Here is a 26314-nt window from a genome sequence, read left to right as displayed (position 1 = left end):
CGTAATGTGAAATACTCCAATAGAAAAGATTTCTCGAGATAGCAACGTTAGCATAAGAAGCTCAGACAGATCTGCTGACAGAAATATTAAAGAGTGATTAGGAAATCAGTAAAGCAGAATAATAAAAAATATATAATTTATTGTAATCGAATATTGTGAGCAAATAAGGTCCCAGTATACAAACTTGCCAACGTTTCTCTTTGATAATTGTTGTGAAAAACAACAACAAAAAGTATCTTTTTTATGTATGTTTTTATTCCAGAAAACTGATTTGAAATGTCGTCTCCCCAAAGTTTTAACTTAAAAGTGACTTATAATGTTAAAAATATATGTGAGTGATATGCAACAACAACTTTCTGGATGCTATCTCCCTGGAGTGTATTTTGTAACGAAATCAAAGTGTTGCCTACTCAAAGCGAACGTGTGCAAAAATTTTCATTACTGAAAACTTCGAACTCGAACTTTTTCATGTTGTTTTTGTTGGGAAAGACTTTTCTATGTGCTCTGAGCTAACTAAATTTTTTCATTTTTCACCAAAAGTTTTTGAAAGGCTTTCATCATCATCCAGTTTCATTTGAACTGGATTGAATAAGAACCAGGTTGCTTTGTCTAAAAAAGGACGGAAGCATCTTGCCCATATGATAGCACAATTGTGTACATTCGTTTTCGCAGTTAAACTCAATACTATTATCTCTTCATTTATTAATTAAATCAGTGCCACTTAAAAGTATTTCTATGGGTTTAATTTACTATTAATTAATTCAAGTACAGACTGCTATTTTGAAGCACTTTTTCGCTACATTGCATGCCCATGTGGCGTACAATCCAATATAGACTTAAATGTCATTTTTACATGACCGTCAATATTATTTGTTAGTTCACTGTGACCTGTTGGGTCCTATGTTTGTGCAATCAATATAACAACCATACAGAATGGCATGCGGGTTCTCCGCCAGTATAATCAAATCCGTTGTCAAAGCAACGTGCTCAGAAAATATGGAAACGTCCATTTCAATTATTAATAAAAAATGTCTACAAAAACACAGATCTAACACAAAACATATTTTGTTTCTTTTTTAACTTTCGCTAATTTATGTTTTACACTTTTGGTAATAGGATTTGTCTGTAAAAATATAGTCCTTGAAAATTGAATTGAATATAGTCCTTGAAAAATACGATAAATAATAAACATATCAAATTTAATCTCATTTTTTAATGATTAAACAAATAAGAAAAAGGTAAAGATTTTTCTATTAACTTAACATAAATTTATATGGGACCCTATGCTCCACTGGGAGAAGAGGACTGCAGTAAGAAAGTAAGTAATATAAATTTATATATTTATATTTAGACATTATTTCTGTCTAGTACAAATGGAATACAAAACACATTCCAGCTAAGTACGATATATCAATGTTCATGGATGGCTTATAAATGAACTGTGGTGTAGGTGCAGAATATATCGCGCAATTCGCCATATATGTCTAAACCATTCCGTTAGGCTACTTAATGAAGCCAAGAACTTTCTGACTGCATCAAAGACAAATGTAGTGTTGCCATTTTTATTGAAATCTAAGTGGCCTTTCAAATCTTCATCATCAAAACAAAGAATCCAAAGCGGAAATTGGCGAGCTAACTTTATAAGCTGTTATCACTTTCATCTGGGTTCCTGGGTACAGAAATATTGAAGGAAATGAAGAAGCAGACTATATACTTATACCTATTCTCTTCAGCTTGCCAATAATAAATGGAATATACTTAGATCATGTACAACTTTCCGAATAATATGGTCTTAATATAATATGTCCAGATCTTAGCAACTCATTAAAGTGACCACAAAAATACTCCAAAGCTTAGATGTATTGGAATCCAATAAGAGAAACTGTGGGAAACTGTGAGAGAAATTTCTTTTATACACGCTGTTGAAGGTTTCTGAAGGAATGTGGTAGTGAAACGATGTAAAATCGTCTATAATTAATATATATATGCACAAACCGTAGCTATATAAATATACTTAACATTTAAAAATAATTTTTTGTTCAAATTTCAACAATTTTGTTGTAGAAATTGATTTGTTCGTTTTGGAAGAACTTTTTTTTATGTATTCCCTATAATGAGCATTTGAAGCAAGCTTAATTCTGCCTTTTGACAGACATAATACATAAGTTTATTGATTAATACGCCTCGGAAAGGATATGTATACATTCATATATTTATAAATATACCATATATGTATGTGTATTTGTATACAGCTTGTCTTGACACAAATTGACATGACATTTAGTGAAGAAACTCTTTCATTCGGTTTGTCTATTTTGAGTATTTAGTGTAGTAGTGTAGTGTGTAAAAAAAGAGTTTGCCTAAAAAAACTTCATATAGAAAGCCTCAAATATCTCAAAAAGAAATTATTTTAACAGTGCAAACGAAACTTTACTTAATATTAAATAACATTGGCTCTCATAAGCCAATTTTAAAGATATTTAACTGATTAAAAACTTGTTTATGATTCAAGCAATTTGAATAATATATTATTTTGAAATTTTAAGGGAATTTTGACTGAAAATCAAATTTATCTGTATCCTATATCTCGGATATTATTAAAATAGTGCTTATCCTTTCAACATAACTCCTTATTTATTTCTTGAACCATGCTCCAAGTAAATATTGAATGGTAACGGCTTAAGTGAACAAGTGTTAGAGACCTGATAGACAACTAGAAGCGACACTAGTATCTATATGTATATACTATATATATATATATATATGTATGTGCATATAGCAATTTTTTTTTAAATAATTATTTCAATTTACCGAATCAAAATATCTCATTTTTGTCATAGGTTGTCTTATACAAGTTGTGATTTTACAGGTCGTAAAAATGAATATATTTATCATTTTTTTTTTAAATATAAAATTTCTAGAACCAAAAAATGGCTCTTTTATTGGTCTTTTTTTAAACTTGACACCATCCATATTTATGCATATGTACTTCTGCAAGCAAAGTCAGTTAAAAATAATTTCCATTAAGTGCATTTGCGGCAATTAGTTAACCCGGCCCGTGCCCCAACTGTAGCTCTCATATATGTGTGTAGCTCAGTTTTTCAATCAACAAATTGCTAATAAATTAATATCGAAACCAAAGAGCCAGGAACCGAGGAACTGTTGCCCTATATAAGTATAATTATTTGTATTGAAATAAATTGTAATGGAAGAGGAAATAGATAAACAAATGAAAGAAATGGAAATGAATTCAAATTCACATATTAAATGCAAAAAAGCAATACTTATGAAGTTTCGAATCGAAGGGTTTGGCTAAACATTTTCCACTTGCAATTTTAACCACAGTTTCCACTTCTCCTTTCCTTCCTTTCCTGTTACGGTTTTAGATTGATTTGTCTTATCTTGCCATGCAGCACAATAAGAAAGTTATATACTCTAGTATATATAAATTGTACATCAGGAGCATTGGGGAAGCATATGATTTCTTCCTGATTATATCAAATTATTGAAAAAGGAAGTTAATTAATGTTGGTAATATGTGTGAGTACGTTAGAGTATGTGTGGAAACTAATGAACATGGCTATTTATTCATTGCGCACACATACCCCGCACGCACGTTGACCTAAGCGGGCGAATCATTATACGAGCGGAAATACTAACACTTGCGACTTACGACTTGCGACTTGCGACTACTTGAAGCATTAAGGATTAAAATCTACTGCACACAAGCATCACTGTAATGTACGGTGTCATTATTCTCGTCATTGTTGTGTGTTCCATTACTTGAATAATCACAATAATGGTCATAATTATTGTCATTATTGTTATTGTTGCACAAGTGTATATTGTCATCATCATTAATAATAAAAGTGACAGTTGCCAGTAATGAATACTTGTGATATACCTGCTGCATATATTGATTCTCTGCACATTTATAGGACGATATGAGTATTTGTCAAATTCGAAGGGAGAAAATATGTAGGAATATTCATGAAATGAATAATTGACATTGGCTGAAATGCAGAATGGGGAGACATATTAAGACTAATAACTATAATAATATAATAACTATCATTTAAATGATAGTTATTAAAAAAGTTATTAAAAAAAAAGTTTTTGAAATAAAAAACGATAAGTTTGTAATAAATGGAGTAGAAATGTATTCTGGTGATACAGATTCAGAAATAGTAAAAGGGATAATAGTATGTGGCGACTACGCGACTGACCTGCGACATAATTAACTCGAATATCTCATTCGAACATAAGAATACTTAAAACATGAAATGTAAATATTGTTACCCCGCCTCTTCGGTTTTGATAAATTCAGGTTGCTAAAATCTCCTTTCTGTATTTGATTAGTAGAATGGGATTGCAGCCGCTAAACTCGGCTTGTGCCCACGCATAAGGATATGATAAGGTACTCCCCCTTGGAAGAAGCTCTAGTTGCCCTCCCAGACAAAATACGTAGACGTAGATTTTCCTTTGCTGTAGACGTGTTGTGAGGTAGAATTCTGACTGGCATTTATAACACGCCTTATTTCTATATGTGAAATTCTTTCTAGAGCCTTCAGCATGAATGATGAGAGCCTTATTGGGCGGATTTCATTGGGGTTATTCCTGCCTTAGAGATAAAAACGACTCTAACCTTCTTCCATTTGATTGGAGCATAGATAAAAGTGGAGCAGTGTTTAAAAATTGCTAAAAGCCGTTTGCGAACAAGCTTCCAAAAATTTTGGAACTCAATTAGATGTATATCACCCGAACCTGGTGATTTGTGGAGTTTGAAACTAAGAATGGCCCATCTGAGTATCTGCAGGTTTAACTTGATAGAAGCAGAGAGTTCCCGTGAAGTGAGTATCTAGTAGTAATTCTAATGATGTAGTTTTTAAAATTTGGTAGTGCTTTTACTTTTGTTCAATTTTTTCAATTTTAGAAATAAGAAAAGAGAAAAAAAAAATAATAAAAATTAGCTTGGTGGTAGACACCTTATTGTTTGGGCCTGTAGCCATTATTACCGTGTCATCAGCAAAAGTTTCGACAATACCCCTCGAGTTCACTGGCAAGTCATATGTGTTGAGGGATCTTCGTTGAGGGATCCCACGATAAATAGGATATAATTGTGAATATGCATCAAGTAGTTGAACTCAATAGTAAATAAAAAATGTAATTTAAAAGAGTTGTCAACGAATAAAGGATTAAAATTTATTTTTATATTTCAAAACTGAATGCATGCAATGAACATTTCAAAGGTTAGAAAAATCCGAAAAAAAGATTTTTCCATTTCGTGATCCTTGTTTGGCAATAGTCAGCATTAAAATTATCCAGTAATTACTGTACTTATTTTTGCTGTTTTAAATGTATTGTTATAGCTCGAGCTTTTATCTTGTATCTTTTGGTTTATTAATTCATTTTGTGAAACATGAGTTTGATGCATCTGTTAATAGGACAAATTGAGAGACATTCAGACATCCATTGCAATCCTCTGCACTAAATGTGAATCAACAAAGCAAAATGCAATTTGACCTACTGCAGGTAACTACCGCGTCATTCTATTCATTCACTTTTTCAGTGAATGGCACACGTTCTTTAATTAATTCGTCAAAAGCAGTGCGGGGCACTCAGAAAACACCTGTAAACTGTGTTAAATGTTCGTTCTAGTAAAATATATAGATGCTACGCTTCTTTTGCTATTTACTTGCAATAGAAATTGTCCGTTTGTGTCACTACTCAGAAATCCTTTTTATCAGAGTGCAGAAGTTTAGTGCATCCACAAGAACTTAAATAAATTCTTTTATATTATTTTTATATTCTGCAAGCGAGCAAGGACCGAATGTGAGTGTCGTATCAGTTACCCGTACATTTGTCTATGAGGCTTCGCCTTACCTGCATAAAGTCAAGTCGTAGGTGGCGGAAGCACAGTATAAATGCTTACCTCAATAAGCAAATAAGATAAAAAAAGTTGTGAGTTATGTGCTTACTAGATGTGATGAAAAGGAACTCCTTACAATATTACACAAAAGTGAGTGACTAATATTGTCGTGAAGCTTTAGAGTTTGTAGCTGCTAACTATTGTTGAAGTTACTTTTACTTGTGCAATGGAAAATCTAAGCTCTATCTACGATTTATTACATATTGTACATATACTTTAAATTTAAAACTAACAAAATAATTAAAAAAAACATCAAATTGTTAGATATATTTTTAAAAATTTCATAGCAGCTATTGTTGTATCTGCAGATTCCTACCAAAAATTAGATTTGTGTCCAGTAATGCCTTGCAACAAACTGCTTACCAAGTGCATGGGGAGTGCCCATGCATAGGAGGGTATTTTATGGATCATAAGGATTCAAGAAAGATAGGCTCTATACTGTCTTTCATTAAAGAAATCGGACTTAGAAAAACATTCTGATCCGACTAAGAGGCACAATAGATCTTTTAGGTCGCAGTGCAATATCCCTTCTTTTCAATAATAATAATATGCCTTTCAGATCGTAATGAAAATAGACGCAGTTCAACAAAATAACGAAACTGTTAAAATTTATTACAAATATAATAAATTATCTCGAGCTACGTATCGTGCATTACGTGAGATATAGGGCAAATGTAATCAAATTACAAAGCTTACTATTCGTTTTGTTAACAAAAAAAATTTGAGTCATCCTTCGAAAGCCAACATAAATATCCTATGTAGGAAATTGACCAAATCCAGTTTATAAGTAGTGCGTTATCGTTTGTCCACCGTTTGCCAGCGACTGGGATTTGCACAAATAAGGAATATAAGAGAGAAAAAATTGAAGCACTTGGTTTGGAAAAAGGGACTTTCCCTTACACCAAAATGGATTCATACTTAAAACAAAAACTCGACTTATAGAATGCACTTTCCCACATTCCCATTGGCACGTGACAATACTTTTATTCGAGTTCTAGAGAAGTTCGAGTTATAGAAGTTCGAGTTAAGGTAGCAGAATTCTATATATAATTTGCTCTCTAAAACTCTGATGCACTCTTTTGAGTTCGAGTTATGGAAATTTGACTGTATATATAAATGTAAAAAAAATATTAATGCAAAAATATAAATACTATTCATATTTAACTATATAAATCTGATTAATATAATGTACTATATTTATATACTTGTGTAACATATAGTTATTTAGGTAACGAACAATATTAACACTTTTCTGGAGGTGTAAGATGCAGTAGCAATACGTGGCCGACAATTCGTAGCTTAACATAGCGCGGTACAAATGAAAATAAACCTTTTTAAACCCTCCACGTACAAAGACCTGTCATTTTGGTGTACTCAACTGTTAGGACGATTTGGCAGGTTTATATTAAAGCAGTTAAATAGATATCTAAGCAGACAGTCAAAGCCATGCAGGGTTTAAGTATTTTAAAATATTTCCAGCACGAATCTTAAATCTTATTTAAATTGCTTAAACCAATTATTCCAATACCATGCAGTTGAATGTTGTAGATACTGCTTCGGTGCCTTTTTCGGATTATATTCATTTTGAATTGCAATAAAAAATACAAAAATTCAACAAAATTCAACAAAATTCAATTATATAAAAAATGTGCTGTACTCACCTATGCCGAAATCAAATCATGATTCAGCGTCGACGATGTGCGACGTTGTGCGACGTTGTGCGGCGTTGTGCGACGGAGTGTAGGCCGCTGGCCTCTTTTATGAGTGCCTGAGTGCGTGCATATATCTTTTAAAACTTCAACGCACTAATCTACATTCACATTTAACCCACAGAGTCTGACACCCAAACATACAGGCATTTGCATATATCCCCGCGTATGTAAATTTTAACAGAATAAAATTTGCTCTTAATATGCTCAAGTATTTTCAGTTCATTTGCTGTGTTCGGGGAAAATTTCCTTCCATTTTCAGTTTTTTTCAATTGATTTTACTTTACGTTAAAAACACCTTTTTCGTCCTTTTATCAATAACTTTAGCTACTAAAAAATCAGAATGTGTTAACATTTTTGTGCTCCGAAGTTCAGAGAACAATGAAAAGTGGTTCAAGCACGTCGTCAATGATATTAAATGCGGACTTGTGTGTGTCTGAGTAAAATATGTGCTTGTATAAAGCACTGTGAGTTTTTATTGTGTATCAATATATCCATTCCAGTGAAAGATAATCGAGTACAATACTACGAATTAGGCTACTCACATCCTAAAATCATTTAGTATCGATATGAGTTTGCATTGGCTTCTATTATTAAATCGTGCGCTAAAAAATGGAAGAAGAACATAGTTGACTTTTCTCTACGAAAGTTGAAAAATCCTTCAAAATGTAATTTAGTGTACATTTAGATTGTAACAAGAGCTCTGAAATGAAAACCTTGAATTCGTATGTAGTTATTTAACCATACATAAAAATCAAAGACGGCGCTAGCCCAACATAGAACGTTGGCGATATTAGCTTTTGCGAGGTCCCTTACATTTTCCGAAGTTAAAAAGATGATGCATGAATATGTTAATGCTATTAACATATTTTATGATAAATTTGAAAATTAACGTGATTATAGAAAGGGAACTCGAAAATTCTAAAACTTTTTTACCTCATCTCAAAACTACTAATATACTGTATACTTCATACTATACTATATGTATATTCTCACTATACTATATATTTCCACCTCGCTGTCTCTGATATGTAATATAATATTATAGCAAGCATTTACAATATTACTTAAGTTTTAGAACACTAATAGAATTAATCAGAGATCTATAAATAGGTTTTGTGAATAGGAGTGTACCATAATGCTCATAACACAGAATTCGAATTAATGCCATTAATTAGCTGTCAGTAACAACGTAGTCCGTATATGAATTCCGGATGCCAAAACTTGGTAAGAGAGGCTTTTGGTAGCGCGTCAAACTCAAAAAACTAGAAAAGTAATAGAGTTCATTTACTAATAATTATCTATAATCAATGGTTGAAACAAAAAATATAACGCGAATTGTGCAGTACTTGATCAAAATTATAGAAAATTGAACTGACATCATGGGACCCAGACTGTTAACACGTAAATAACTTTAATATTTAGAAAATGATCATTGGGAGATAAGGCCCAAGATGCGTCACAAACAGCTTCTCTGAGTTAAAATCATCCTCTGCCTTCTCGTCAGCATATCCTGTTAACACAAAAGAGGCTCTGGCGTCCGAATACTTGGCGGGATAATCATGATACAACATCTATCACTTAAAGCAAATGTCACTAATAATATCACACACGCAGGTAATTGTTGTCACAAACAACAATTTAAGGTACCAGCCCTAAAGTTGAACTAAACGGGTTTAGGATAATAACTTATATGCCGCTGAATCTTTTCTTATTCGAGTATTTACAAGGAATCACTTAAAACAAAAGGCGTTTCGTAAACTATAAACATTTATAAATAGATGTTTACGAAGTACAGTTGGTATTTGGTGGCCCGTACAATAACTAATGCTCGTTTGTGGGAAATACCTAAACAAGTTCCTATTGAGAAAGAAAATTTGTGCGCAGGAAGTACATACTCTTCGGACATATAGCCCTACAATGGAAGCCCCAAGGTGCAAGAAACAGAGGACGCCCCAAGATGATATGGTGTAAAAGCGTTAATAAGGAAACGAATAAAACATTTAATAAGTTGAGACATACAGCTAGAAACCGAGATTTGTGAAAATCCTATGTAAATAGACTAAGCTCTTAATTTACCCCTTTGATGTAATGCTAGAATATTTCAATAATAATAATAAATTGGAAAAAGTGCGTCATTTTTTGAAAGACATGAATTGCTTCAAGTAAAATTACTATCTTCCTTTTTATCTTCCTCCATAAATACAATATTCAAACGACATTATTTCTGTTAGGTAACTATATTAAATTATGGATTTTATTGGATTCTGTTTGCATATTTAATGGAGTTCATTTGAATATATCAAATAATTGTTTAAGATTTAAAATTTAAGGCTCAACACATGCACATGTTTTCGTCACAGAAATTTGCAAATATATTTAAATATTTTTGTTAAAATATATTTTTATCTGATATTTTATTAAGCTTTTTAAAATGGAGTACATATCTTTTGCTAAGCGAAGTTTAAAGATTTATCTTTCAAATTTTAAATTAAAGATATTAGCAATTCAGTCATTAGAAATGCATGTAGATGAAATCTATTCCTTCAATTTAGAATAGGGTTTGATCTAAAAAATATTCGAACTCTAAATCACCATTTTGAGACTTCCACTACTTCCACTATAAAAGCAGTTTTTGGAGTTCAAGGCATTTGCTCCATTTTACAAAGTTTACTTTTAATCCCTGTTCAGTTTCATACCAACAATTCCTAACAGAACCTTTAAAAACAAAAAAAGAAAAGTGCGAGAAGAAATTTATTACAATTCCCAAAGCCACAATGTAAAACTCATCCAATTATGCTTAATTTCAAAATATAATACAAAAATGGAATGATTATTTTATGAAATATGTTGTGTAAGTAAATGTCCAGCTGCGAGTTATTTTCCATAAAATAAGGAAATTTGACGATTTTTCTTAAATTTGACGGTTCACAAAACGGTAGTATTGTGAGCCTTTGCTGCATTTGAATATAATGATTATTTTAATGATTTCCACAGGAGTGGTTGCCCATTTGTAGAAGAAGAAACTTTGGTGATACGATGAGCGTGAAAATGACTTTTTAATCTTTTTTAATTTATCAGCGCTACGGGTATTCCAACAACTCAGAAGCTAATTTAGTTAGTCTCATATTTGCATCAATGCCAAAAAAAATCATCATTTTTTTTCTTAATTTAAAGAGACCAAAAGAAGTGCCTTATAATTCTTATGCCGAAAATATGGCATGCATTGAACTTCATCAGTTAATTAAAGCCATACGTATTAAATTTACATGCTACACACAGGACGTTTACGTAATTTTTTGCTCACCATAAACGTCGAAGTGCCGAAAACAAATTTAATTTCATTTTATGCCTCGAGCCCTGAGACATAAACAGGACCCACAAATGTTGCTATGAACAATTTGTTGAACCCAGAGTGTTGCGTGTCGTGTCGGTTGGTTTTCAAAACATTAAACTTTGATCAATTTTAGGAAAATAGAGCAATCACAAAATTAAAACGTAAATTTAAGGTAGATTACGGTCCGGAATTTTGAATGGTCTCAAATATACGCAAGCCATTTCGTACTGGGACTATATGAAAATTACATTTAAAAACATTGCAAGTTGTTTAAATATTATGGAACTTAAAGGAAACATATGCATAGCACGTACGCGTGTGGTTCTGTTTAAATAAATATATTTAGGAGCTAACAAACGAGTATTTTTTATTTTAATATAACTACTCGTAATTACTAAATACTTAGTAAAAGTAATTAAACTCATTCTCACTTTCGTTCTTCACTAATGAGATCATGTAGCATCTTGCGGTTAAGCGTCGAGTGAGGTATGAGGCTGTCATTTCATTTCTAGTTTCATCGCCGAGGTCCATGATGCATGTTTTTTAATTTGTTTTATGGTCATCATGGATATCAATATTTTGGAAATGTAAATCGCCGCCTAGCACTCTATTTATTTTTAAAACCTTCAATCATTTCGATATTTTCATCGGTAGCACAATTTCACGATTGCGCATCTGAAGACCATGATGATGTTACCATTTAGCATTATCTTATTAAATCTAATATCGACAATAAGGAATAGCAAGATATGGTGGTAGTACTCGTTACATTCACAACTGAAATTTGTTTTTCTACAATATTTTTCTGGTTTGCAATAAGCCATTTTTGTTTTAATTGTTTTTAGTACAATGAGCGAGCACTTTTATTCATTAATTGTACTGTACGCGCAATATTGAATTGTGCTTGTTTTATTGTAGAAGACACTGTAGCGCTGAATAAAGTTTTAAAGTGGTCACATTAAATAAAGAAGGGGGTGCTATAATTAATGTGAAAGATGTTAAAGTCATCATAATAGTGATCTACTATTATAACGGCTCAACAATCAAGAAATGCGAATATGGTACATATATATTTATAGGTTAACCTGGTCATTCTATGCTTGCATGGGTCGTATACAACCAACTCCGAAAAAGGTAACGACTCCCCAATTAGGTAAATGAAAACCAACCTGACAGTTCAATAACCTTAGCCAGGTTCTTAACATTACAGGATGACAGCTCAGTCAGATCGGAGAGAAAAGTGGGTACGAAGATTTTTGATCTTCTTCTAGCTGAAGAAAAGCACTGACAAATGAGATGGAGCACGGTCTCCTCCTTATCCTCAAGGCCACAATCTCGACAAAAGTCATTATAGGGTAAACCCAGTCTCATAGCATACCCTCGCAGTGTTTCGTCAGCACAGATACCGTGGTGCTAAGCAGGTTCCGCCTTAGTTGAAATAGCTGACTAGTTAATTTCTTGTTTAAATTAGACCAAGTCAACCTAGATATCTGACAATAAGATTCAGCAGCCTAGTATTGCTTGACTATGCTCAGGTATTTTTGTTTTATTGCCAGTTTAACTGTAACAAGTGAAACGCCTATTTCTGAGAATAAATACACGTGCACAATATAGAAAGATTATTAATAATGTTTGGAATTCAATGAAAATATCATGTTACGTGATTAAGCTCATTTCTCGGGGAATAGATTTGCATTTGGAAGGACGACTATTGTTTCATTCACAAAACTTATCAGTTTGGTTTGGGTTTATAGTCTGGAAGTGCATCTAGAAAGCCAATTAATTAAAATAAAAATTATTGTTAATATTATTTGGCATAAATTACGATGATATGTAATTTTAAAGGAATTGTGAAACACGTTATAAATCTTAAATAATTCTTTCACAAGATTAAGAATGCCGATAATTGGCTACTAGATGATCCCTTAGTTGCAAATCTTTATAATGTAGAAGAAAAACATTCATCATCCAGAAATTATCATCCATAATTATTGCTTTTTTATTCTTAAATTTTATAAAGTATATTATCGAGCATACAGCAGGTGTTGGTATACAACCCGCAAGGTAGCAGAGGAAGAGGACGTCCAAAAACTATATTGAGAAGATCAACGTTAAATGTAATAAATGTCGTTTTGCAGCCCATAGAAAGAAGAATAAGCAACATTACTGATATAAAGGATGTAGCGTTGCGGTACGAAAGGTGGCAGCGACTTATAGATAGCCTATGCCCAGTATAAGAGGCTGATCGAAATCATTAACGTCGAGTAAGGTTTATTATTATTTATTGCTTTTTTATTTTTATAATTTATAAAGCATAATAATCTTCATTTAAAATGTTTATCAAATTCCTTCTATTTTGAAACAAACACTAACACTTATTTTCGGTGTTTATTCTGAGTTCGCGTATCAGAATAATCAATACGGAAACTATACCTCTCAAGCCATACCAAAGGATGTATGAGTATATATATGGGTGCAATATATGGTATATTGTATTTTTGAAATTTTTTCAAAAATGACTGAGTTTTCTTTTGTCTCATCACAGTTACAAGTAATTTTTGATCAAAGTTTTCTAAAAGTATTCGTCATTCGAGAATGCACTTCGCAATTAGATTGACCAGTGCTTGTTGTGTGAAGGGAGTACGCGCTTAATGTTAACTAAGTTCAGTTCAAAAAATCGAACTTTCCAAGGCACCCACACACACACAAATCGTAAAAATCGCTGCAGTTATTGCTATTGTTACTAACACATATTAACAACTTGAAGAAATATGCTTTTTACTTGTGTTGTTGTTGTGTTGGTCGCAAAAAAAGGAATAGACAAGCTGAATTTTTCATTACCATGGCCAGCAACAAAAACAACCTGTAAGAAAAATATTATGAGTTCTGCTTGAGTTTGTTTTTTATCAAACATTTTTCTTTGCGTATATGGTTTGTTATTGCTTGTGTTATTTGTTTTTGTTTTTTAACTTTATTAGGAATTAATTTATTTCCTTTTTTTGTCTATTTTCCAGTTCACTTCTTGATTTTTGTCTTTTTAGACTTTTGCCACAAGAACTTAACTCAACTCAAAATAACTATAAACACAACAACAACAACAACACATCAACAGCATTAATAATAACAATAATAACACATCGCAATTGTTATTCAATTCATTTTCATTTCTTTTTATTCAATTCATGTTTTTTATTTTATTTTATTGTTTTTGTTTGATTTTTAGTATTTGGTAATTGTGTTTTTTTTGTGTGTGTGCACTTTGTCCTTTTGAAATAATTTTTACTCTTAATTGAAACTAATTAATTAAGGATTTTCGTATTTGATATCAGTTAACAACTCTTACAAGCCTAATTAACCATTTTATTCAATTCTGTCAATTAATAAATCAATTTTATTTAAGAGGCGATTTATGTGGAATTTTGTGAACTGACAGCAGTTAAGGTTTTTGCATTATTTGCTTGCCAAAAAAAAAAAAAAACAAAAACACGAATAAAACGCAAACTGAGAAAGTATAAGAAATCAAACCGAACTTTTATAATATGAAACCCTTTTAGCAATATAAATCGCACTTAACTTAACAAATCGGAACATTAAAATATTATTATTATTATTATTTATGTAATATTAATTACTTAATTACATATTGCAAGCGATTATTAATTCTCTTAATCAATTTTCTACACGTTATATATATAGTATATAATTAATTTATTTCAATACGGCTGGCTTTTGTTTTATTTTTAATGCTTAAGATTTTTATTTTCATATAAATTTTTTTTTAAATTTTTATGAATTTTTATTTTATTTTGCTATTTGGCGCGCTTTTTTACTCACAAAATAATAAATTTGGTTTGCCTTGAGATTTCAACTGAATTTTTCCTTGCTCCTTACACCTTTATGTTTTGTTTTTGAATAGATTACTAGGTTTTACTGTTATTGAATAACGCTTTCTAAAAACTCTTTATAGCAAAAAAAGGGCAAAACAAACGCACACATTCAAACGCACATAAGTTTCAACATATTTTGTCCGTATTGGAACAAAATTTTGTTTTATTTTTAATTTTTTTTTTGTCTGAACACACTCCTGCCTAATATCTCTCCGCTTTATGCGTCCGACGCACTTGAAACTCCACCACGAACTGATGCATGCGAATATACTATCGTTGCTGAAAAGGCTAAAAAGTTTGTCATCGTGGTCGAAATCATCATCGTCATCGTCATAATCGTCATCATCGTCGTCTATTTCGTCTATTTCGTCGTCTATTTTACGTTTATTGTAAAAATACTTTTAGGTGAACACGCAACGCAGTTCGAATAAAGTTTAACAGAATAAATGAATAGCTCGTCACAGTTGTCGTCTATACACTTTATCATTATCCCTTTATATCATTATTATGATGATATGTTGATATGATGATGTTAGTGTTGCTTATGGCTGCGTATTGTATGTGTTGGAATTTGTTGGAATTCCTCTTACGGCACTTGCATTCGTAATAGTACTTTACGCTTGCCTTTCTGCGAAGGACTCACTCGAATAAGTCAAGGTTTTTACACAGTTACTGCTATGAACTGCATCAGTATTCGTCGTTTCCAACCAGCGCAAAACTCACCATAGGGGTTAAATCTTAAATCTAGCTGAATATTATGTGAGAGCAAAAGCTTTCAAAAGCAGAAGACCATAAGCTTTCCGAAGTTGCTTTCACTCTTATAAGAAACACCTGTAGTGCATAAAAGCTCCATTTATTTCTTGTATTCCTGCCGTTTCGTTCGGCTTTTTTAATGACTCTAAATTAATTTTTAATGTTGCCATATGTTACTTAACTAGAATGTCCTTTTTGATAGTCCGATTAATACAAATAGGATTAATGTGTTGTTTCGATTCATAAATTCGTTTATTATTTCCACACGCAAGTCAAATGCATGCAATGTGATGATTTTCTCTTTGAAGTGAAGAAAGTTTTGAAGTTTATTTGAAGAATTATATGGCCTTTAAGAGATAATTGCTGTTTGTTTGTTGTTTTCTAACTAATAAATATAATACTTTTTATTTCATGCATCAAATTTTTTTAAATTAAATTGAAAATATGTTAACATACTTCATAGTATCGGTGCTGACCGGTCACTGTTTAATAGGGAGGCATGCTATGAGACTAGGTCTTCCTTATAATGACCTTCGTCGCGGTTGTGGCTGTGAAGATGAAGATGAAGAGGAAACTGTGTTTCACCTCATGTGTCTCATGTGCCCATCTTTAGCTAGGAGAAGATCAAAAATCTTGAGAACCTCTTTTCTGACCGATTTGACTATGCTATCATCCTACAATGTTAGGGATGTGGCCAAATTCATAGAAGTATCAGGTGGAGTCGTTGCCTTTTTGAATTTGAATATAGCAGCCCCAACATCACTTTTTTTAAACTAACTTAATATCGCACGAATAACATTTATGATGCCGCTTTCTTCTTTTACGCTAGCATACAAGATAACGAGTATACGAGCATAAAAGTACAGATAAAATCATTGCAAGCGTACTCTGTGTACTGCACTGTTCTCCTTCTGGTCGATGAAGTGTCCCCAGTACACATCGTAAAGTACTATAAAACTACCCTCGTTTTCTAGCTGTGTTTATGTATGCTCTATACTAGATGCTTAGTGATCACGATATTTCTTCTTTTACGATTACTGTCAGTATAAAAACGTGGCGTTGCATCTGAAGGATTATTTTGTTCTTTAACTTGAACCAGGTTGATTGAGCATTTTTAAATACTAATCCATCATGCTTTGAATGAATTCAGTTCAGAATAACATGCAACGCCATGTTTTTACATATGTTGGGAAGGATTTAGTTCAACACCGAATTGTGATTGGTATATAGATGGTGTTGTCGCACCGACAGTAGAGTACGAACTGAAAGAACTAAACGATGAAGGAAGCAACGAGATTATCGGTTCAACTATGAATATCATTAAAAAGAACATTCCAATATGTACATAAACAAGTAAGATTTTGTATTTGCACATAAAAAGGTTTTTCGAAAAGTAGTGAACTACAACAACAAAAATTCATTTTAATTCATTTTACAACAACTATTTTAATTAATTGAATTTTTGGCTGACCATACATACAGCTGTTTCGAGTATTACCAAATACCCATTTTCACTGTTCTTGGAAATAATTTAATTATTCGTAAATAATTTTTTTTGAGACTGCAAGTATCAGGAATCGAACTAGTGCCCTGCCAAATTTAAAGCTCAGAGTCAGTGCTTCTTAACCAACTGACCAAAAGCCGTGTTTGACTGAAAATACATGGAAACTATCCGATCAATAATGGACTTAAGTCTTTTTGAGAACTTGTCTTAAACATATTTTTATAAATCTGTACGACGTTTCAGAATTTTTCTTTTGGTTATTTTTAGTTGATCACAAAAAATGTGAAATGTATATCATATAATCAAATGATATACTTGAAAGATATATTGTAACAGGACACAAAAATATTGAGTACAAGTATGATACGAGTCGCAAGCTTGATCAATGAAAAAAGACGAAAGAAATGTTTGAGAAGATGATGTGATGATATCAAGATGATACGAATTAGATATCTTTAGACTTTTACATAAAGATACAGGGTTACAGGGTAATTCACAAATTTATGATTGAAGAGGTTTTTTCGAACAATTGGGAACTACAACAACAGAAATTCATTTTATATTATTTTAATTAATTGAATTTTTGACTGGCCACACAGCTGTTTCGAGTATTGCCAAATGCCCATTATCAATGGTCTTGGAAATAATTCTTGTATTTAATTATCCGTAAATAATTTTTTTTGAGACTGCAAGTACCAGGAATCAAACTCGGGTCCTGCCAAATGTGAAGCTCAGAATCAGCGTACCTTAACCAACTGATCCAAAGCCGTACTTGACTTTTTATGTTCGCATATATTTTTGGATTTTTGTTACTTTTGCTATGAAAGTTTTTATTAACAATTTAATTCTCTGTGTTTATATTAGAATGAAATTATAAACCAGCTGTAGAATAATTGAATTAATTAATCATATTTTTTTTTAATTGTTAAATTTCAATATTAATCTGTTCGTAGAGGCATTATTTGTTGCATGATTTGTACTTTTTTATGTATAGAACCTAATCTAGGAACGTAATGCTGAGAAAGTCATGCTAATGTTACTCCACTATATTTATGATTAGAACAGATTGTTCCATTGTTTTTGTTAAACAATATCTAATATCAATAAGATATATTAATATATCTCATCATATGCATTTGAAAAAACTCACTTAAAATTCACTTAACTGAGACCTTATACGGAGGTGGCATTATTCACCATAGTTCCTGTTCACATTGACCACCATTTTTGGCAATTCGTCCAGAGCTATTTATCATGTATAAATACAAGTGAAGGAAAGATGAACATTTTCCGTGGCAGCGTTTGAAATTTGCAACAGGTGTCGTAATTGCCATTTAATTGTGGTTCATTGACTACACCTTTAACGCCAACAAATTGCTACCACACAATTTACACAGGCTGCACAGGCTACACAGACTACACAATTTAAAACAAAACCAATAAGACCAGAAGGTTTCTAATACAAAATGTTGTCCGTTTATGTCCTGATGGCGTTCCCGTTCCCGTTGCCGTTGCCGTTGCCGTTGCCGTTGCCATGCCGTCTCAAACATGAGAAGTACGCTAGCAGGCAACATTGTATATTTTTATAGTTGCTAAATATTGCGTTCGGTTACAATGCGTTACAAATTATGTCCTTTCGTATATGTGTTTATGTACTTGTATATATACTGGGTACATACACAATATACACACGTTTATATGTGAATTGAATGGCTATGTGACGTTGGGTGAGGTAGCAGGGAGCAGTGAGTAGTGAGTAGTGAGCAGTAAAGATACGTGCGTACGTGGCTATAAATAAAACCGCAAGGATAACAATATCGTCATATTGATTGGAAACTTTATCTGTGCTATGCTTCATACACAACGACAGAAGCACAGAACCACAGACATATGCATGCGATATATGCACACTTTCGGATACATATCAACACCGAACTTTTATCGGCGTGCGTTTATTAAGGGCAGCTCCTACTCATCCGCTGGCTCTGTTGTCAGAGAATTGAAATAACTTAATGTCACACACAAAATTGAACTCATCTTTGTGTATCTTCAGTTAAGGGAAATGGCGTATATTCACGTGGCAATCCTGCCAATAACGAAAATTGACCGCAAATTAAACCGCATATAAATTCAATGGACTAAAGAAGCAAATCAATTTATACGTAAAATTTATGCAAACTTAAATGCAATGAAATAACACAATTCGAATTAATGGAAGAAAAACTGATTTCTAAGCTGATTTGTTTCGAATTGTGTGATTATGTGATTGTGTGGTTGTGTGATTTACCTCACTTAATTCGCAGGACATCCTATTAAAATCCTTCTGCAGAATTTCACTCCCTCGCTTCTTATACGCTGCACAGTTCATTTAACAAGTAAATTATTCGCATTTGCAGGGAATAAAATATGTGCAAATAAACTAATAAGTCCCGATAGACCGCAAAGCAATCATTCGCAAGTTAAAGGAGTTGGAAATGGAATCTGCAGACAAAGTCAGGCACAGTCAGGCACAGTCAGGCGAAGTTGGCGCATGAAAAGAAATCTTTAATTTCAATAGGAAATTATTGAAGCTGAATGCTGACATTCGATGTCAGTAGCTTTGACTGTTGCTCAGACTCTATTAGTTGTCCAAGTTAGTTGCCATTGCTACTTAACCAATTGGCAATTTGCAATTGGCAATTGGGAATTGGCAATTGGCAATCAACAGTTAAGATTCAACAGCAATCTGACTGCTGACTGCTGACTGAGTGATTGCAGACGTAATTGTACGCGAAAATGCAAGGCAAATTTATGCGAAATCGCATTGTAGAGAAATTCAATTTATTTAACAGTGTAAACTTCACTCGATTATAGGCAGTTTGCAGTTGGAATTGGAATTGGAATTGTGCTTTCCATCCCGCAGCGGAAGTCAGGCAATCTAATTTCAATGCTATTTGCCGACTTTGGATAGTTCAGCAAAGGAAGTTGTAAAATTGCTGCAAATATATTTCAACAATATTGTGCAAAAATAATTTATTTAAGAAATGTTTTTCTCCAAGTAATTAAAGATTAAACAAATTTTGTGATTTTTTTAGCTTCAAAAGAAAGAATTCATATTCGTGCATATATGCATGCATGTTTGGCTCTTATGCCAAACCCTCCTGCTTAAGAATGGTGCTCATGTCGAACTGCAGTAGCACGATTAGATACGATGTAGCCGCGCTGACAGTCTAGAATGAAAGAAGAAGAAATTATAAACAATTAATTTAAGTTAGTTAGTTAATTTTAGTAACTTATTTTTAATAATTTATTCAGATTTTCATATGATAATTGTTTTAGATTTGATTGATATTTAAAAAAAAAACTCTAAAATAATTAAAATGGATTGCATATAGAGTTCTAAATGGAAATACTCCAACTGTTGACAATCGTAAGAGTGTATCTGATATAGATCCCACTCTTACCAGCTTTGCCAATTGTAGACTTATAGGGCAATTCTGGCAAAGATCGCTAAAAGTCTTGTCTAACATCTTTGTAAGATCGACCGAAAGACCATTTGTAAGATCCTAGCTATTCTGACACAAAACTCTTTCAAAAAAAGTTTTATCATTATAGGTATACATCTATATTATATATAAACATATTAGATATATATTTTAAAATTTTTTTAAAGATAGTATAGTATAGTATATACGTTCAAAACCGGAAAATCTACAGGTAACGATAATATACCAGCTGAATGTTTGAAGACTGACATTACACAATCCACCGAACTGTTATTTTCGCTTTTTAAGAACATTTGGCATTCAGAAGAGATACCATCCAACTGGAATGAGGCATTGATAGTCAATCTACCTAAAAAGGCTAACCTTGCCGATTGTAACAACTGGAAAGAGATTTCATTACTCTCCATAATAAGCAAAATTTTTAACCCAAAAATTTTAAAACGCATTATTCAACCAATGAATGAACAACTTCGCAAAAATCAAGAATGCTTTCGACCGAACCGGTCCTGTATCGATAATATAAATATTATGCGTGGCATCATTGTCCAGTGCATCGAGTTCAATATAGCCCTGTATGCATCTTTGTCGATTATTTGGCATTTGGCATATAATTCAATCAAGAGAGAGACGATCTGGCCAGCGCTACAAAGACTTGGTATGCCGCTAAAAATAATCAATATAATAAAGAAAAGCTATGAAGGTACGAAACGCAGGGTTCTGCATAATGTCAAAATAAGTAAACCATTCATTTCAATAACCGGAGTCAAATAAATCTGCATTTTATCACCACTACTGTTTATTGTTGTGCTTGATTTGGTGCTGGAAGTGTTTGATTCGCAAAACCGCGACACCAATTGAATGTTAAATACTAGATTGGAAGATCTAGTGTGTACGGACGACATTGTACTACTTTCGCACTCACATCAGCAAATGCAGTCAAAAATTAATAAATTACAAGAAGAATCATCGCAATGCGTATAAAAACTGAAAACTCTACTTTCTTTACAATCAATATGAATCACATCATAGACACCGAGAGCTTTACTTACATAGGGAGTATTCTATCGGAGTGTGGAGGTACGAAAAAGGACATCAATAGTGGCATTCAAACAGCACGAATATCATTTGCTAGGTTGCGCAACATATGACGGACCAACAATATACGTACCAACACCAACACCAAGGTAAACATCTTTAACACATGCATCAAATCGATATGCCTATATGGATCGGAAACCTGGCTTGCTAACTCCGAAATCAAAAGAAGATTGCAATCGATGCAGTATGAAGTTTAGTAGAAATCGGTCTACAGTCACAAATTTGGCATATGCTTTATTTCGAAGGCAAAAAAAAATTGTTATTTGCTCATATTTCGAAAACAGATCGTCAAATATTTTATTGCCATTTTCGGACTTACCCGCCCAAAATATTTTAGAAATTATTTAGTTTAGATCTTAGCAAAAAACAAACCCAAATATATCGGATTGTGTTATATCATTATATGTAATATATTCACAATGTGTTGTATCAAATTTACATCAAGAGGTTTTTCTAATTAAAAGGCCGAGATAGAAAGTATCATCACTTAAAAATATTTTTAGTAAAGGGATATACTGGTGCTTCCCTGGATGTGTCTCTAGCGGTACCGGTTCACATTACCCTAGAGACTATAAAGAGAAGTACCTTTCTCTACTTTCTGCAACTTGCCAATAACTGTTGGAAAGCACTTAAGTCATGTGCAACTTCCAGGTTAACACCTGTAATCAAAATAGATCTTCGGAACTCATCACAAGAGACCGCGTGAATACTGCAAGGCTTACTGCAGTTCTTTCTGGTCATTGATGTATAGGAACCCACGCAGAGAAACTGCGCATTCTTCACAATCCTTACTGCAGGAGTTGTGGAAACCCGGGGGAAAAAGAAACCATAATACATAATGTCAATGCCCGGCTTAGGCATCTAAAAGATACTTCTTTGATAGTTTACCAGAGTGTTCATTAGTGAAGACGAAAGACCTATTAAATCATCTAAATTCGGCGGGATGGATTTAGTCTTTACTCTTCTATTGTGGCAGACAAAAACGACAAAAAAATCATTAATTGAGGTACATGAAAGTTATCTAATGGCTTGCAACTGCAACCAACCAACCAACCAAGGAGATATACCCTTACAAGTGAAATTAACAGCGAAGTAAAAGCAGAAGATACTATATTACTTGAAAAGAAATCTGTGAAAAAAAAAATTAGAAACAAAGTATTATCGGGGACAGAGTAAAAGATAATGATACTAGATTTAATGATACCTGTATATTTTTGAAATGGCGAAATCATATTTTTTTTTAAAGGTGCCACCCTTATGTTACTCGTATTTCAGATTAAATTCTTCTTCACCAACCTGTTATCTCTTTTCGATAGTGCATCTCAGGAATTCTAGTTCAAAAATGTGCGAAAGATATGTGTTTAATTTTCTTAATTACAATCAAACAATTTACTAGAATTGTTTTTCTGGAAAATTAATTAAATCAACAAGTAAATACTTTATTCAATTAAATTAGAATCATTTATGTCATTCAGTTGACGTATCTAAAAGGACAAGTATACACCAGCCATCAAGCGGACATGGGACACGTTGCACTTTCATGTCCTTACACTACACTTTAATGAAAAAATTATTTTTAGAGAGATATAAATAAAAGACATTTAGATATTGCTTGTTTGATAAATTATGAAAAAATATTTTCTAGACTTCAATTTTGTTTCTGTCTTAAACTTTAATTTAATTATATTTTTTTATGCTATGCAACCATTAATGGATTCTGTTAATCAATATGTATGGATATCAGAGGGAGAGGTAGAATAGCAATACTTTTAGTTTGAATTAGGTAACTCAATTCAAATTTTACCTAGCTATATAGTATAAGGTATTTTTAAAGAACAGCCCCCGGAAAGAAAACGGGATGTATCGTATATTATGGTAAGATAAGGCCACGAGCTAGAACGGCTAGCTGAAGGTGATATAATCAACAAATTTATGAAAAAGAAGCGATTTAGATGGGTTGGACATGTGAAAAGAATGCCGGATATAAGAGTATTGCTTAAGATTTATTAGAACGAAGTAGGAACTACCAGAAGAAGAGGGCTACCAAGAAAACGATGGAAAGGCAGTGTGCAGCTGAACTTAGAAGAAATGAACATAAAAAATTGGAAAACAAAAACAAAAAGCAGAAAAGATTGGAAGACTGTTGCTAAACAGGTTCAGGTCCTAAACGTACTGTATAGTAACGGATGATGATGATGATATTAAGGACAGAACACTTCTTAACTATACTGATATCTTATTTATTTTAATATCATTCATTACTGATCATTTAGATCTACTTCCAATACTATGAGTCCCGTACTCGAACACACATTTCAATTTAATATTATGAAATTCTATATAATTATATTTGAAGATATACAATATCATTGAAATGTTTTTAAATATCCCAGAAATCAGATAAATAAAAATGAAACAAAAATATTAATATTAAACAGTTATTATTTAAATAAATTATGTTCATTGCCAGCTGTGTTTAAGGTAAGACTAAATTTATACTACACATAGGAAACTAAATAAATGATAATGATAAATGATAAATTTTTGAGCGTCTAACACCTACAAAATTTTACTCGGTTAATATACTTTATACTTTATATATATTGAATCCTTTAACTCCTAGAAGGAGCATAAGGCCGTAACTATTTTAAGAGCACAAATAATATTTACTTTGTGATTAGGGTAAGACTAAATTTATACTACACAAAGGAAACTCATAATTAGTGATCAATTTTTGAGCGTCTAACACCTACAAAATTTTACTCGGTTTATATACTTTGACTTTATATATATTGAATCCTTTAACTCCTAGAAGGAGCATAAGGCCGTAACTATTTTAAGAGCACAAATAATATTTACTTTATGAGACACTTCTACTGTTAAATAAAAGTCAGAAATATGGATCAAGATATGATAGTTATCGGTAGTTTTAACCGTGTGAAACGAAATCTTTACAGAGCAGATATAAGCATATGGTATATCATATGATATTTTAAGTATTTTAATATAAAATTTTCAAATCGAAATTCCAATTCACATTAATCAATAACAAAAATAAAATAATAACAAGAACAATTACTAAAGACAATGAATGAATTAATGAAAATTTTAAATTTGTTTATAGAAATAATTTAGTTTCTTTTGAAAATATCATATGAAAACTATTTTGTTAAATTAATTTCCCCACAACTCACCGAAAATATGAATGTGTAGTCAAGTGCAAAAAGTCCAATCCCATTAAAATGGAAAAATCCTTCCCAATGCAAAAACTGCAACGTGAAGGACTTCATTTTGTTGTAGTATAAATCATTGCCAAGCATAAAGGCCGGTTTCTTTTGCATAATTTCGTGTACAATCATAGCAGATTGCTTAGAGTGTCCATTGGCATTACAACACAAACGTAGCACTAAATAGCCAACCACCATGGTGGTTAAACTCCAAATGACATACATATGCGAAACGTGGTCCAACAAGGTACTCTTGCCGCCCACGATTACAATCACTTTAGTTTCAAGAAATATTCCAAAAATAGTGATCACAAAGCAGACCGCCATGTAGGGTACACACTGAGCCCCGTACTCTGCATTGGTGATGACACTTAAAGAAAGTATTTTATCGTGCAATTTGAAAAGATCAGGTAAATTAGTCTCCGATGTAATGCTGTAATTTTCGAGCGTTTAATAAAAAATATTTGCACAATCTTGTAGCAAGCCATCTACTCACCCGTCGGAAGCGCGTTTAGTAACACTTAAATCGGCATCATCTTCATCACTAGAATCAGTATCGAGTTCGTTTTTCTCTTTCATCAAATCGCTTACGATCAATGGACCCTTAGGCTTATTACTATTTATTTTACCGTTGCTTTCTATATCATAAACTGCTATAGGTGCTTTCTTCTTATCGCATTCCTGATTAATTTTCTCGAAAAGCCCATTTATTTCAGTGAAGCGATCGGATATAACGGACACATAGTGTATGAATTGGCCCTGCACAATGCTGCCAGCCAAATATGGAAACGTAGTAACCATAGCCGTGATGAGAAAATATTCCTCGTAGTACCTGTATATAAACGCAAGAACATAAATGCCATGAAATTTGAATCGACAGCAAAACGGTTGGCAACATTCAAATCTTTACTTTACTCTACTTACGCAATCATTTTTTTCACATCATAGAACATGGCAAAGCCAAAGATACCAACGACCAACAACCAGGTGAAGTAGTAAATATTTTTACTGGGAGGCAATTTCATTTTGTCATCAGCCACTTTCGTACATTTGCTGATGATGTTGTCAATTTCCTGTAAACGCTGCTCGAAGCTGACGAAGAAACTCTTCCGACGTAGAAGTGTCAGAAAAAATATGCTCAGATAAAGAAAACAGCCGAGATGTGTGAATAATTTGTTGCCTAAGCGACAAATGCTATCGCAGGTCGAAAGCTGGTAAATGCCATACGTTCCCAGAGTGACCATGAAGTAACAAGCCAAATACAGAACCGGCATTATGCACATCAGGAAATAGTCAAACACGATTAGACTTGAGTCCAATTGCAAACGGTTCATCGGAATGAGTCCATTCAGCTGCAATAGCAAATAATTTAAAATTTATTTCAT

General features: G+C 32.6%; 1 protein-coding gene across 1 annotated transcript; it reads right to left on the bottom strand.

Moving 5' to 3' along the window:
• Positions 1-20150: 20150 nt before the first annotated feature.
• On the bottom strand, positions 20151-26314 carry LOC119662467 (gustatory and pheromone receptor 33a). The gene is given in 3 exon segments (XM_038072090.1): positions 20151-20328; positions 24897-25761; positions 25854-26314. Coding segments are annotated over 3 exon segments (1410 nt in total). The 3' UTR covers positions 20151-20244.

This window comes from Teleopsis dalmanni, chromosome X (assembly GCF_002237135.1).
Source record: "Teleopsis dalmanni isolate 2A chromosome X, ASM223713v2, whole genome shotgun sequence".
In the NCBI taxonomy this organism is placed as follows: Eukaryota; Metazoa; Arthropoda; class Insecta; order Diptera; family Diopsidae; genus Teleopsis; species Teleopsis dalmanni.
The sequence above is the reverse complement of the archived record's forward strand: the minus strand, read 5'-3'. Positions and strand labels throughout refer to the sequence as shown.